The sequence below is a fragment of the Lathyrus oleraceus genome, chromosome 6, assembly GCF_024323335.1.
Source record: "Lathyrus oleraceus cultivar Zhongwan6 chromosome 6, CAAS_Psat_ZW6_1.0, whole genome shotgun sequence".
Lineage (NCBI taxonomy): Eukaryota > Viridiplantae > Streptophyta > Magnoliopsida > Fabales > Fabaceae > Lathyrus > Lathyrus oleraceus.
In genome coordinates, this window is record NC_066584.1 from 462,831,347 (window position 1) to 462,847,580 (window position 16,234).

Below are 16,234 nucleotides of genomic sequence, written 5' to 3' on the forward strand. Positions count from 1 at the left end.
TTTAGGGAACCGACGAAGTGTCGGGCTTTGTGCCCGTGGGTATCGAAGCCCGGGTCCGTTGTTCGAACCCTGGTCCCGAGGCTTGGGTCCTCCCATCGCGAGCTGGGTGCCCTGCCAGTCTTGGTACTTCGACGTTGAGCCTTGGTCAAGATCCCAACCGTCGGGGAGGGTTGTGTTTGTTATGTGACCCCGGATCGTTCCCGGGTCTCGTGGTTCCTCCCTGGGGTTTTGGGGACGAAGAGCGTGGTCGTACCTGCCACGTCTCCCCGTGGTGTATTTAGCTGTAATATTGTCTAAGTTTTTCTGCGTTCCATGGTCGAGCGAGTTGTTCTCCTTGTAGGTTTTCTAGGTAATAGGCCCCGTTGCTCGTTTTGTCGCGGACGCGGTAAGGGCCTTCCCAGTTGGCCGCCAGTTTGCCCTCTCTCGGGTTTTTCTGGTTTCTTCTGAGGACCAGGGTGCCGACCTGGAACTCTCTTTTTATGACTTTCGCGTCATGGCGTAGTGCTATCTTTTGTTTGAGGGTTGTTTCCCGGAGAGCTGCTTCGGAACGTATCTCCTCGACTAGGTCGAGCTCGGCTCTAAGGGTTTCATCGTTCATTTCCTCGTCTAGGGGCTCCTCTGTCCTCCTCGTTGGCGTCCGTATCTCCACCGGGATGACTGCCTCGGTGCCGTAAGTTAGTCGGAACGGGGTTTCCCCGGTGGTAGAATGTGGTGTCGTGCGGTAGGCCCATAGGACGCTATGTAGCTCCTCGACCCATGCCCTCTTTGCCTCGCCGAGTCTGCGTTTGAGGCCACGTAAGATTACCCTGTTGGCCGCCTCTGCCTGCCCGTTCGTCTGCGGATGCTCGACAGACGTGAAATGCTGTGTGGTGCCCAGGCTGGCGATGAAGTCCTGGAATCCTCCGTCCGTGAATTGTGTCCCGTTGTCTGTGACGAGTGCCTGGGGTATACCGAACCGAGCGAGGATGTTGCGTTTGAAGAACCGGAGAATGTTCTGCGCGGTTATTTTAGCCAGTGCCTCCGCCTCGATCCATTTGGTGAAGTAATCCACCCCGACGATGAGGTATTTATTCTGATATGATCCGGTGACGAAGGGTCCGAGGATGTCCATGCCCCACCACGCGAAGGGCCATGGGGAAGACAATGATTTGAGGTCGTTCGGGGGTGCGAGGTGCATGTCGGCATGTCGTTGGCATTTGTCACATCTTTTGACGTGCTCTTTCGAATCGTTTTGCATGGTCGGCCAGTAGTAGCCTGCTCGAAGGGCTTTTCGTGCGAGCGATCGTCCGCCGAGGTGTTGAGCGTTAATTCCCCGGTGTATCTCTCCAAGTATGTCGGGGACTTTCTCTTCCTCGACGCATTTGAGCAGAGGGATGGAGAATCCTCTCCGGTAGAGTTTGCCTTCGAGGAGTACGTACGAGCATGCGCGTCGTTTGACAGTGGTCGCCTCTTTCGGGTCAGCCGGGAGTTCGTCTCGTGTGAGGTAATTGTAGATGGGTGTCATCCAACAGTGGGCATCTCCAATAGCGTTGACCTCGAGTGGAGGCGGTAGTTTGTCGATGCTGGGCCGCGGGAGAATTTCTTGGATTACTGATTTATTCCCACCCTTTTTCCTCGTGCTGGCTAGTTTCGAGAGAACGTCTGCCCGTGTGTTGTGCTCGCGGGGTATGTGTTGAACTTCCCATTTTTCAAATCTATCAAGTTTTTCTTTGACGAGGGACAAGTACCCGAGGAGGTTGTCGTTCTTGGTTTGGTATTCTCCTCGCACTTGTGAGGCCACGAGCTGGGAGTCGGTGGATATTTTTACCTCTTTTGCTCCCAGGTCCTCGGCTAACCTCAGGCCTGCGAGGAAGGCTTCGTATTCGGCTTGGTTGTTTGATGTTGGGAACGCTAGCGCTAACGATACCTCTATCAGGATCCCTTCTTCATTTTCGAGGATGATCCCGGCCCCGCTGCCTGATGTGCTAGAGGCGCCATCGACGAAGATCGTCCATTTGTGGGCGCTTTCTGCTGGAGTCGGGCAGTGGGTCATCTCCGCGACGAAGTCGGCCAGCGCCTGAGCTTTCAAGGCTTTCCTACTTTCGTATTGTATGTCGAATTCGGAGAGTTCTAGTGACCACTTGAGCATCCTCCCGGCCATATCCGGGCGCCCGAGCAGCTGTTTGATTGGCTGGTCGGTCCTCACCTTTATCGTGTGTGCGAGGAAGTAATATCGTAGTCTCCTCGCTGTGTTGATGAGGGCCAGGGCGACCTTTTCGATTTGCTGATATCGGAGCTCGGGACCTTGGAGTGCTTTACTCGTAAAATAGATGGGCTTTTGTCCTTCGTCGGTTTCTCTTATTAGAACGGCGCTGACGGCCTCGGCTGCCACGGATAGGTATAAGTATAGGGTTTCCTTTTCTGATGGCCGTGATAAGACCGGGGGTTGGGACAGAACCTTCTTTAGATGGAGTAGCGCTTGCTCGCATTCATCGGTCCAGTCGAAGGTAGCCTCTTTGCGAAGGAGTCTGAAGAATGGCAATGCGTGCTGGGCGGACTTGGCGATGAAACGGGAGAGTGAGGCGAGCACTCCATTGAGTGACTGGATCGATTTTTTGGTTTTCGGGGTCGGAAACTCCGAGAATGCCCGGCATTTGTCGGGGTTGGCCTCGATCCCTCTTTCGGTGAGATAGAAACCGAGGAACTTGCCTGCCCGGACTCCGAACGTGCATTTCTCGGGGTTGAACCTCATTTTACACTGTCTCGCCTGCTCGAATACCTTCGTAAGGTGTCGAGCATGGGTTATCTCCTCGTGTGATTTGACGATCATGTCGTCCATGTATACCTCGAGCATGTCCCCTATTTCGTCCTTGAAGACTTTGTTCATCATGCGTTGGTATGTAGCGCCAGCGTTCTTGAGCCCGAACGGCATCACGTTGTAATAGTAATTGCCCGTTGGGGTCATGAACGCTGTGTGTTTCTTGTCTGCGGGCGACATAGGGATCTGGTTGTATCCACTATATGCGTCCATGAAGGACAAGAGTTTAAAACCTGCAGAGTTGTCAACGAGCGAGTCTATATTAGGGAGGGGGAAAGCATCTTTCGGGCAAGCCCTATTAAGATCAGTATAATCAACACACATACGCCATTTTCCATTATTTTTCTTAACGAGGACTACATTAGAGAGCCAGGTTGTGTACTGGGCTTCAGAAATAAAATTTGCCTTTAAGAGGTCTTTTACAGCTCGCTCGGCAGCCTCTGCCTTTTCGGGCGATTGCTTGCGTCTACGCTGTGCTATGGGCTTGGCTGCCCGGTCTACAGCTAGCTTATGACACGCGATCTCGGGGTCCAGCCCGGGCATTTCTGCGGCATTCCACGCGAAGAGGTCGGAGTTCTCTTTGAGGCATGCTACTAGCTCTTCTCTTGTTTCCTCGGGTAGTCCCTTACCTATCTTCACCGTCCTTTCCGGATCGTCCCCAAGAGGAATGAGTTCGAACTCCCCGTCGGGGATTGGTCGGACCGGGTGTTCGAGAGAGCGTTCCTTGGGGAACCTCCCCTCTTCGGTCTCGTCCAGCCCGATGCGACAGTCGAGGTCGATGGCGTTGACTCCTCGGGCAGGATCCTCGGTCTTGAGTTTTTTGTTGTTGCAGTTGCTCTTCGTGCTGACTACGGCCTGTCCTTTTACTGCGGCGTCGTATCATCGTCGGGCTGCTTCGATGTCACCATGGATGGTGACCACACGTCCCAATTTGGTGTAGTATTTCATCTTCAGGTGGACGGTGGATGGGACCGCAGTGAGTTCGGCCAGTGTCGGGCGTCCAAAGATGCAATTGTAGAGAGACGGACAGTCTACGACCAGGAATTGGATTTTGACTTCCCTGGCCGTTTCTTGTTCGCCGAAGGTGACGAGGAGCTCAACATATCCCCACGGTCTGGTTGTTGCTCCGTTGAATCCTTGGAGATCTGATCCGACGTAGGGGGCTAAGTTGGTCTTGTCTAGCTTCAGAGTCTTGAAGAGGTGGACGTACATGATATCCACTGAGCTGCCTTCGTCGACCAGGATGCGTCGTACGTCGAATCGGGCCATCTTTGCTCTTATCAATAGTGGGATGGCCGAGTTCGGGGATCCGCCCGGGAGTTCCTCCAGGAAGAAGGATATTGGGTTGGATTTTCCCCGGTATTTTGTCAATGTCGCTTTCTGCTCGGGGGCAGTCAGTAGGAGTTCGTCGAACTTACGTTTGACGGAGAGGGCCGCGGATTCCCCGTTAGTTCCTCCTCCTGATATCACCAGTGTGGTAGGGAAGTCTTCCCAGGGGCTGAGTGCAGTGATCTTGCCCTCGGGCAATGGTTCGGGGAGGAAGAAATCTTCCGGTCGTGACACGCAGAGGGCCACTTGATAGGGAGAGTTGTCAGGGGGTGTGTTTTCCCGGGGTCTCTTCTTCTCTGGCTCGTCGTGTCTGGGAGCTTCGTTCTTCCTCGTGTACTGCTTCAGGTGCCCTTCTTGGATTAAAATTTCAATCGCATCTTTCAGGTGGACGCAGTCTTCGGTCACGTGCCCGTGACTTCTGTGGAACCGGCAGTACTTTGATTTGTCGGTGTGGGGCTTTGGTGCAGACGGTTTTGGGAACCTGACCCTGCCCTGCTTAAATTCAGAGTTGATACATTCTGCGAGGATACGCTCTCGAGGAGCTGTCAGTAAGGTGTACTCGCTATATCTGCCCGCGGGGCCTCTTCCTTCCCGGAGCTCGCGAGGTCTTTCTTCTCTTCGTTTGTCTCCGTTGCGACGGGAAATGCTCGTGTCCTCGCGTTTTGAGTGCTCGGTCTCCCCAGCGTTACGTCCGCTGCGGGCATTGTGTGCCACCTGCTTTTCCTCGTATCTGATGTAGGCCTGGGCTTTATGCAGGAGCTCGTTTAAGGTGCGGGGAGGCTCGATCCCTACGGCTCTGCTAAGTTCACTGCCGGGTAAGAGACCTCTCTCGAGGAGATACTTCTTCATGTGCTCGGTGGTATCTACCTCGACAGCTTCCTGGTTGAATCGCTCGATGTATGAGCGCAGTGTTTCATTCTTCTTCTGCACTATGGCTTCAAGGGTCGCCTCAGTCTTGGGGTGACGACGGGAAGCTGTAAAGTGCCGGGTGAACATGGACCTCATGACTCTCCATGACGTAATGGACTCAGGGGCCAAGCTTTTGTACCAGGCCATGGCCCCTTTCCTGAGGGTCGTTGAGAACAGTCGGCATTTGAGGTGCCCGGTTATATCATTGCGGTAGTCGAGCATCGCGTTGACGTTGTCGACGTGATCGTCGGGATCTGTAGTCCCGTCGTACACAGCTAGGTTTGGCGGTTTCTCCATGCCTTTGGGGAGCGGGGCTTCCATTATTGCCCGAGATAGGGGGCAATGCAAATCTTCCTCGTCGCTCCTTAAGGGAGACAGTTCGTTGTTGTCGGGGCTGTGCCCGCGCCTTGGTGATGTTCTCGCTCGACCACCGTCACGACGGGCGCGTGCCCTGCTGGCGTGGGGTTCGGGAGAGCGACGTCCTCGCTTCTTCGTTGGCTCCGAACGTTGTTGTATCCTACTCACCGGCTGGGGCCGGGCCTCTTGTCGTTCGGCTTCGAGGGCCATGATTCGTTCGTGCTGCTGGTGGAGCATAGAACCGGCCTGATTGAGGGCATTCACCATGGCAATCATTACGGCGTCTCCTTCAACGGGAACGGGAATGGGATGAAATGTCTCTGCCCCTAAATTGTGGGCGTGAGAGGCATCTCCGTTGTTTTGGGGCTCTGGAGACGGGGTGGATGGATGACCGTCCCGAACGTCCGCTTCATGGGATGGCGGGCCGTCGTCCATATTGTAGTTGACGAGGGGACGGCTGTGATCGCTATGTTGTTCTCCGGCCATGTTGGAAGGACAGAAATAAATGAGCTTTTGATCCTCGTTTGATGAAGATGGGGATAGCTAGTTCCCATAGACGGCGCCACTGATCTCACCTGATCAGGAGGGCCTTCCAAGGTCTTGGTGAATGGGCCGGAGAATGAAATGAGAGGGGGGTGTACCTGCAAGGTGCTCCAACGCTTAAGTCAGAAAAGGTACAGAATGAGGTTATCAGAGTGTGAGTTAGCATACCTGCCCCTTTGCCATGAAAGGGGTATTTATATTGAGCCCCCAGCGCTGGGCCAAGGCTCCTAATGGGCTGGATTAGCTAGGCCCAAGGAGGAGCTGCCAGGGGACGCGTAAGAAGCGTTAAGACCTAGACCAAGGTCTGCCCCCTGGTCCAACTGCCCCTATCCCTAAGGAGACAATATAGGGGAGTTGGGTGACGTGGTGAGTGAGATGCCGTTATGGCTCTGCCCGACACAACTTAGGTGTCCGCGGCGTGGGTTGACGATGAGTGGATGGAGATCATATGAGGAGGACCCGCTCGTTGTCCGACACGTATTTAAGGGGCCGGGGAGACATTCTCCGGGCGGACGGTCGTTCACCTGACGTGTCCTCGTGGTCGCTTGGATACGGTCGTTTGGACGTGGGCTTGGCGAGCATTGGGCCGTGCCGTGCTAAGTGTCGTGGCCCAGTCCAGAACAGCTTGTAAACATTATTTTTGTACCAAATACATATGCACACAAAAAGGACTCCCTAGGAGTACCTAGAACACTTTGGGTGCTAACACTTTCTCTCTGTGTAACCAACCCTCTTACCTGTAGTAATCTCTGATATTTTATTAGTTTTGATTTGAAAACTTCTTACCTTTGAGTTTTGTTCGTACTTTTCCCTTTTCCCTTGGAAACAATAAAAGCGCGGTGACGACTCTTGTTATTTGATGTCTAGCTTATCCATAGCTTGATGATCATGAATTTACCGCTACACCCCCCTTATAACCGTATATGAAAATTACATCTCATACGACTCAAAAAAAAAATAATACTGATTATTTGGAAACAGTTCCTCTTGTCGAGCTAGACTCTACTCGCGCTATAGTCGAGGAAAGCTCGCGTGTCATTCGTGTTAAGCTGTCGAATTAACTAGACTCGAGGAACTAATCCTTTAGGTTTACGCAACTCCTCCTCTCTGAGAAGAGGACACTTACCTAGTTTAGTGCAACAACAAAAGAAATGACCCTTACCCCTCTATATTCTGGGGGAAAGATCAAACTCTTTCACTCATTCTACTACTACTGTTCTCACTCATTGATATAAGTAAAAGCTACTAAACATTTATTATATAAATTCATAATAAAAAGTAATTTCATTTTTTCTATTGAAAAGACATGAATAGAGAAATATATTATATATGGAATTATTTTATATTTAAGTAAAAGAACGTTTTTATTTGTATATTTATTTCTATTATTATTATAACTTTTTTTTTCAATTTTGACTTTTTCAAATTAAAAAGAGCACGATTGAAACTAGAACGAGCCGAGGATAATTTATAAAAAATACATATTAAAATGTTGATCGATTTTTCTTTTATTTGCTGATTCCTCTCAATTAAATTTGTCATGTTACACTAAGTTACTTACATATGTATGCATGCGGTCCAGAAACACTTTGGGGTGAACACCCATCCGAACAAATAGGGTCAATAGTTCACTAACATTGCCGCACAATAACTCTACCACCGAGGATCCTATTACAGGAATAGTGTCGGGTACACCTGTAACAATTTTGACTGCCCAATAATCGATTTGGTCCCAAGGTAAAGAATAACCCAAAGGATGCAATCAATACACCCAAAACTACACCAACTACACCTGTAACCTAAGTCAATTCGCAAGATTTTTAAAACCACCCGTAAAATACACGCGAAATACGTGCAAGCAGTTTTTTTTATACAAATAGAATTCTAATCTTTATTTTGAACATATTGAATTGAATATAGAATATATATTTTATTCGTATTCTAATTTATTTCCTTCCTATTCATTCAAGTTATAAATAATATATTTATATCATGATCTCTTATTTTAATACCTCGGGTGCTAATAAAACTATTTTCGTGTTTTGGAGGCTTTTTGCCACTTTCCATGACGCAAGGTCGGGGTCGTTACGAATAGGATACATATACACCAAACCTTTGAAGGATGAGGTTCCAATATGTCATTCCTATTATTTATAGGCTCCAGTCTCCTCAGAAGTCCGCTCTTCTATCTTCGTAGAATCCACCCGACTCTCTTACTCACCTTCGCATCTAGGGCATGATTCAATATACTAAAACATGAGAAAATATTTTAAGAAATATACTCTTCTCTTTTAATTTGTACAATTTTATTGATCTATATAAAATTGTCAATTATCTCTCATTTCAAAAATAAGTGAGTACTAGGCAATGAGCTTGTGTCTTCCCTATGGTAATGTGATTGGTATTGCGATGTCGGTTCGATATATGATTGTGGAGGGTAGTTTGTCTCTACCAATGGAAGTTGTCGAGGTGGCAAGACGATAAGATTTCTTTTTGGCTTTTTTGAAAAAGCAAAACTAGGCTAGTAATAAAGAATAACAGAGCTCAGATAAACTTTGATCATGCCACATGTGTTGCATCCATCATTCACTAAAACTATATCCATCATTCACTAAGTACCTATGTTGGCATTTCAAGCATACACCACGTGATAAAACAACATGAAAAAGAGTATGCATTCTAATGCCCGGTAGCCGCAACAGAGATGCTAAATGCTTATTTGGAAGTGCCGCCACTTCCATTTCATGAGTTTCCCAATGGAAGAAAAAAAATAGAAAGCTGCAAAATGTTGTTCCATGTTGGAACGTGATTCCTATTAACGGACTATTAGGCCATGTCTTGATATTTTAAAACAAACGGGACAGAATGAAAAAGAACGGAGTGGATCACTTCTGCTCAAGGCTAAGAAAATGTTCTAAAGTGATCGAATATGAACGAATCCATTCTATTATGTTACACTCCATTCCATCATCTTTTTATCAATCTAAACAATAGAATATAACCTTATTCCATTCCTTCATGTTTCATTTCATCATATTCCTCAATCCAATCCATCAATCCAACCATAACCTTAGTCTCATCTGGATAATTACATTTAATAGTAGTATAATATAGCAGCTTGAAAACAGTAAAAACAAATCCTGAAAAAAGCTCAGTGACAATGAAATAATCTAAACAGCAAAAACATGCGGCTCCATTTGGTAAAAATTATTCTGAAACATCATCATCTACATGCTGATGCTGAACAGAAATTGGTTTTTACCCAAACATTGGAACCAAAGACATTGAGAAACAATTATTTCCTCCTAATATCAGACATACATGGATTCTATTCAAAATGTATAACCAAAAGGAATAACATTTTATAAATCTTATTACATCATTCACAACCAGTTAAGTCCAAGCACGGATTATTCATCAAAATTCTCCCAAATGACATGGGGGAAAGAAAGTTCGCCTGGGTGTGTATGCAGGGGGGAGATTTAAACCAAAATTTGGCTGCAGATCATACTCACCACCCCAAATTGGAGGCATTCCAAAAGGAATAGGACCTCTTCTCCTCTGAAAGTATCTCATAAAACCAGACCGAGGATTTCGAAAAGGTGGCGGTGGTTGTTCTGATTTCTTCTTAGTTGCCCGATAATGTGCAAACAAGTTCTTAAAAAACTTCATACCATTCACCCTATCTCCAAACTCCTCTTCAAACTTTTTCCTCCATAACTCATCATTCGACGCAAGGTACGACAACTCCGAACATGTGCAACACACTTTGGCCAAATCATCACCCGACAGATACTCAAATATCAGAAGCTTAAGTTCCATTGGAAGTCGCATAAAACAAGGTGGAAGATCCAATCCAGCTTTATCACAAAGATCAATCAAAAGTGGCAATGCAAGCTTATCTTTCACTATCTTCCACAATTCAAAAACTTCATCATCACCACCATCATTAACATTAACACTAACACTAGCACTAGGTTCAGAATTTGCCAGCATTAACTCTAAAGGCTTAGCAAATCTAAATTTATCTAAATAAACCCTATGAACCCTAGACCCAACATCATCAAACAACGAACCATAAACATTCACAAAATTCCCTAAAGTTTGAATTTTTAAATCCACAGCATGTGATAAGCCTTTAGAAACAATCTCAGGAAGCGTATACCTCAAAGATATCATTGAAGAAGAAGATACGTCATCATTCGCCTTCCCTGAATCTCGACCAACACGAACAAACCCAGATTCGAGAATAACAGCATGAACTGCGAATACCAAAAGTTTGAAATCGCTAACATCATCGCCAAGCGCTTCTTTAAGAATCGTTTTCACGAAATCAGGTTCCGAATTGTTCTTCCCCGCTAAAACCGCGGGTTCATCAGACACATCCACCATTTCTAGGGTTTGCACTTCCGCGGGCTTTTCTGCGAAAGTCGGAGGGTTTTCTGCGGCAGGTTTGTGAGGGAGGGTTTGACCGGAGAAGGCGTTCGAGTTGAAAGTGTAGAAGATGAGGTCGCCGCCGGCGATGCCGATTGAGTGGAGGGAATCGGTCGGAGAAGAAGTGTTGATTTCGTCTTTTCTGTTGAGGGAAAGATGAAGAGAAGAAGAGGAAGAAGAAGGAGAAGGGATTAGGGTAGAAATGGTGTATTTGAGTTGTTGAAGAGAACATGGATCGGGAACTTCGAATTTTAGGGTTTCTTTGGATTCGAAAGATCTGAGTCTGAGTTTCATGGTGTTCATGATTTGATTTGATTTGGATTTTTGTGTTTTTTTGGGTAAATTCTTTGTCTGAATTGTTAGATGCTGATACTCGTGTTCTTATAATTAGAAATGGAAATAAGTCGGTCGAATCATAAGGCTGTGAAATTGTTCACTGTTCCCTTACACTACAACAACGGCAAAATGTAAATTATTATTGGCAGTGTTTTTCTTCATGTAGGTTGAAGTCTAAAATTAAAAAATTTAAAATAAAAAAATAAAAATATACTAACTTACAAAAATAATACTATTTAAGTTATTATTATTTAAATAAATAATTAATAAATTTATATTTCAATTAATTTTTTAAATTTCTATGATTAATGATCATTTTTAAATGTATATATATGCTCTTTTAATTGAGGCTCATTAGTATGATGAAAAGGAAATGCGAGAGTGTAAAGAAATTATTTGTAAATGCATCTTGGAAAAACTAATCACTAAGAAATTTATACATAACGGGTCCATTCAAACTGCTCTTGCCAACATATGGTGCAATTGTGTTAATTTGGTTGTCACAGAGTTAGACTATGCAGTTTTTAAAATTACTATGGACAAATATGACGACTACAAACGTATTTTGAAAGGCAGCTAGTGGATATTCATAAGTTCCTGATTTATTCTATAAGTATGGAACAGTTTTGCTGCTATGGGAGAGCTGGAATTTCACCGAGCTTCTATTTGGGTTCGGATATGGGACATAAATTAGGAGCACTTTTAGGGGATACCTGTGAAACTATCATATTTTAAATGATAGTGTTATTGTGCAAAAAAAATATGTTTAAAACATGTTTTAAGTCAAAAATAAAAGAACTTAAAACTGAAAATAACTTTTTTAAATATAGTAAATGGCTTGAAAATAAATAATATAACTTATAAAGTGAAATGCAAATACATATTCTCATATCACTCTTTTTTTTTTTTTTGCTAAATACTTAGATACTTCGAATTTTTAGAATTTGTGTAAAATTATGGACCCCTAAAACTACAAGTAAACACTACTTATATACTAGTCATATCATAACTGTCTGCAACAGTCAAGACAACAAATTATGCCACGTGTTCATCTCCATGCAATCTTCAAAATCGATAGGCTTCCATGTGCCTTGGAATAATTGTTTGATCTTATCCGCTTGTCTCACTCGACCGCGTGGAGAGTAACATCATATTGAAAACTTGGAATTTCACTAAGTCCAAAAATTAACAAATCATTGGTTTTTAACTGCTTGAAAATTCGACCAAAATCACCAACATCAATCGAATGGATCAATTTTTCAAAAACACATGCTTGATCTCATAGTCGAATGACCATTTCGACCTAAATAGTACCCAAATCATCAAAATTTTGCCAAATCCTTACAATCAAGGTTTGTGTCAAAAATTCGAGGTAACAAATTACCCCCTAAAATGTCATATTTTGACATTCCTTTTAATCAAAAGGAGAATAATGATATTTTTTAAAATTATTTTCGACATTGTTCAAACCCTTTTGCTGACATCAGTGTCATGATTACAATGTTAATGCAAATTGTCATTTCCAATGAATTTCTTCAAAATCTCATCATTACTCCTATTTTTTAGAAGATTGTGGGTTTGCATAATTTATTAACTTCTATCTGCTCCCATACTTCTTGAGAAAATGAAGTGTTTCAGCTTAACACACGTTTGCCACGTGTCTAACATTTGAAGGGTAACCACTTCTATAAATACTCATTTCATACCCTTTTCCAATCTTATTCACTCACGCTTCATAGTCACAAACGTTTTACGCAAAGAAAAACTTCTTTTCTCTTGCATCAACCTTTACAAAACTAAAAAATTCCGGCTTCCACTTTGACTCTAAAAAGAATACCGAAAAAAATTCTTTGGCATTCACGACTCCAACATCAAAAGATGACAATGGGGGAGATTTTGTACCTGAACCACCATTGGCCAAGGAGAAAATCTTCATCTGGGCTAAACAAGTACTCATTCCCTTCTCCCTCTCTCATAAACTCTTAGCATTCTTAGGTTTGTTTCCTACTGTTAAGATCTCTCTTCGTAAGTTACTCTTAGTCACCTTATACCAATCAATATGTAACACTTCCTACAAACTAAAACACCTCCCCGAAACCAACAAAAAATACCTTCTTTCTGGCCCCTTATGGATTTTGAAGCTTTGGTTGAATGTTACATTTGAACCAAAGCTACAAATAACCATGTCGAAAGCTTTGATGAAAAAGAATGATTGCATGAGCATCGAAGGCAGTAGACTTGCCCTAACTACCCCATATGATACTCCTTTAGAAATAACGTTCATGAAGTACATTAATTTGTTCCTCGACTCAAAAACCTTTGTTTCGACCATGACAATTGATCAATGTATTTTAATACACCATGCTTTACTTTATGTTACATCAATTTTATAACTTCTTGCATTATTTTCATTTATTTTAATATATTTTTGAAGTTAAATTAAAATTTGCTTTGATTTTATTTATGTTGCTTATTTTTGGAATAAACTATAGTTTGATACATTGTCACTGTGAAGATCATAATTTGAGCTACGATAATTGGATTGACTCGTTCTAATATGCGTTGGAAATCTAAGAGGATAGTCTACAAGTTTTATGTTGACGCTAGAAGTAAATCAGAGTGCAAAAGAGTAAAATTATCTGATTTTGTTCCAGACTTAATAAAAATAAATAAATTAGTTTTGGGTCAGCTTATATTTTTCAGGTCGGTGCTCTTAAAGCCCATTTTTCTTTATTATTTAAGCTAAACTCACCACTAGAGAAAATGAGACAGTTTTTAGAAAATAAATAAGAGCACTGGGATTACATGGCCGACTAAACTCCAAAGTTAATCTAATATTTCAAAATTTCATCAAGACTTTAAGGTTATTATATTATTAGCTTTTATTCAACTTCTTTCAATCTTATTTTGTGTATTATTGTTTGCTTAATTCGAGTTGTATATGATAGTGTTGATTAAATTTGATTGATTCATGTTCCTTAATTTCGCATGTTAAGTTAGTTTATTCGTTAACTTCGTCCAATCTTCATCTGTCATGCTTAATGCGGTAAATAGGAATATAATAATATAGTGTTGATAACGTTTGTTAGTCGACACTATAATCAAATAGGAATTGAATCGTCTTAGGAAATTGGTGATATAATAACTGATGATAAGTATGAAATTACCAAATCAGTAGATTAATCTGTTAATTATAATTGTAATCATTTTATTTATTTTTAATTATCTGAAAACCTAAACCCTCTCCTTTTCGTTTCTTTCTTTTGGTTAAATTAACTTAAAGTCCTTGCGATACGACTCGAGTGACGACTCAAGTGTTATTTCCATATTCTACACTTTATTTACTCATTTTTTGACCCATGTGCGACAGCGAATCAAATTGGTGTCGTTGCCGAAGATTCTCTGTTTATTTTATCCAATTTTAGAATCATAGTTTAGAGTTTTGTTAGAATTTTTTTATTTCTTTTGTTTTTGTTTTTTGATTTTCAGGGTTGTAGTATAGTTGTAAGTATCTCAACCAATCAAGTGACTCTGAAAGCTACTGTTTCGAATTTCTCCGATTTTTTTCCAGAAAATCAGGAACAAATCAACAAATATTACTTCCTTTGAAGAGACTTCTAAGGAATTTCGATCCTTAAAATCGCAAATTTCTCATTTTTCTATTTTATTTGAATATGTTTCTATTTTCATATTTTCAAAAATATCCCCAAAAAATTGTAGATTCGTTATTTTATTTGAATTGATTTTTAGTCATGTCTTCATAATTTTTAGATTTTATTTTAATAGTTTTTCTATTTTTCCATTCTTTTTCTCAATAAGGACATTGTTGGCATTTTCGTAATTGTTGCATTACAATGCTTTCTGATTTGATTTGATTCTGATTTAATTTTCATTAGTGATAATGATTTTATTTGATTATGTATTAATTTGATAATTATATCATGACTTAGCAAATTAGAACCTTAAGAGAATATTGACTTCACCTAATTCTCTTTTTACTGATTTCCCTTTTTTGTCTGATTTTGATGATACTTATACTTGTGATATTTGTATTGATAGTCACTTATGTTTAGTTTATGTTGAAATTGAAGTTGCTTTATAATATGGTATTTCTTTTGATATTTCTTATGAGATTTCTACTGACAAAGTTGATGTTGTAGATGTAGATGTAGATCTTGCTGCCAGAATTTTGTCATCCATTGAGCAACCACCTGCTTTAGAGCTAAATCCACTCCTTACATTTTTAGAATTTAATGAAATTTTTCCTATAATAATTTCATCTAAACTTAAATCTGAATAGGAATAAAAGTTGTTACAAGTATTTTGAGGGAACATAAGAAGGCAATTTGATGGAACTTGGTTGACATTCCTGGTATTAGCTCATCAATGTGTATAATCTTACTTAAAGATAGAGCAAAAATAATGGACATCCCAAAAGGCGGCTTAACCCATTTGTCATACCCCAAAATTTGTCCGCTAATATTTGTAACACCTCAAAATTTGCCCTCCTCTCTTGGGACTAGCATTATCATTGTACATATACATTTTAGGTCATTAGGCATTTCATATTGCATATCATGTGGTTACATTGTGCAAGCCATCTTCCCAAGTCTTGATCAGAAGATGAGGAAGTCAGAGGGTGCAAGCCTAGGGTTTCATTGATTAATCATGGCCATCTGAGGATTGGGCTGTGAATTAGGGTTTCATGATTCTCAAGGGTATTGGTCTTCATATTGATTGAAGTGATACATCATCATCATCATGGTTGGTTATCATCAGAAGAATCAAGTGATTGAAGCTCATTCCTTGAGATTAGGGTTTTGACCACTAGTCAACCCTAATCAGTTGCATTGGGCCATTCAGGGCATAATCAGGAGATGGGGTTTGTGATGAATATGGGGTTCATCCTATGATTATATTGTGCTTATTGAGGCTAGGGTATCACCCTTGAGCCATTTCAGTTGAAGATTGGAGCTCAATTTGATCTATGCATTGCCAAATTCATCTATCAGTTGAAAAGTCAACTGTGGTCAACTGTACATGATCTGGTGGATTTGGAGGTGGAAATGAGTTGGATACACTTCATTCATGTTGGAACAAGTGTTATTTGACATCTCAAAGCTTAAGAATGAAGAAAATCAAGTCAAGACAAAAACTGCCAAAAATAGAAAGTGGCTTGTAATTGAAGTTTCCAAAAATGGAAAGTTTTGGACCTCAAAGCCACGTGTCCAAAAAAGCTTCAAATCAAAATTTGTTCAACATGAAAGTTGTAGATCTTGTTCTCACCTTTCCAAAAAGTCCAAGAACTTGAAAATCCAATGTATGGTTTGAAAATTATGGCTTAGTGAATTTCAGAAATGACCCGTAATCAGGGGGCCATAATTTCCACATGGTTTGTCCAAATTGCAAGTTCTTTATATGCACAAACTCCATTTGACATGTACTTTGAGGGTGCATCATTGGATTTGTTCAAAAATGGCCAAGGCAAAAAGTCACTTTTCAACTGGACAGCTGAATTGGACCAGGGGC

At 42.1% G+C, this 16,234-nt stretch overlaps 1 protein-coding gene across 1 annotated transcript; it reads right to left on the reverse strand.

The window, feature by feature from the left end:
- Nucleotides 1-9,076: 9,076 nt before the first annotated feature.
- Nucleotides 9,077-10,829, reverse strand: LOC127092008 (F-box protein SKIP22). Its single transcript, XM_051030774.1, has one exon. The coding sequence runs from the start codon at nucleotides 10,670-10,672 to the stop codon at nucleotides 9,353-9,355; it is 1,320 nt and encodes a 439-aa protein (XP_050886731.1). The 5' UTR covers nucleotides 10,673-10,829; the 3' UTR covers nucleotides 9,077-9,352.
- Nucleotides 10,830-16,234: the final 5,405 nt, after the last annotated feature.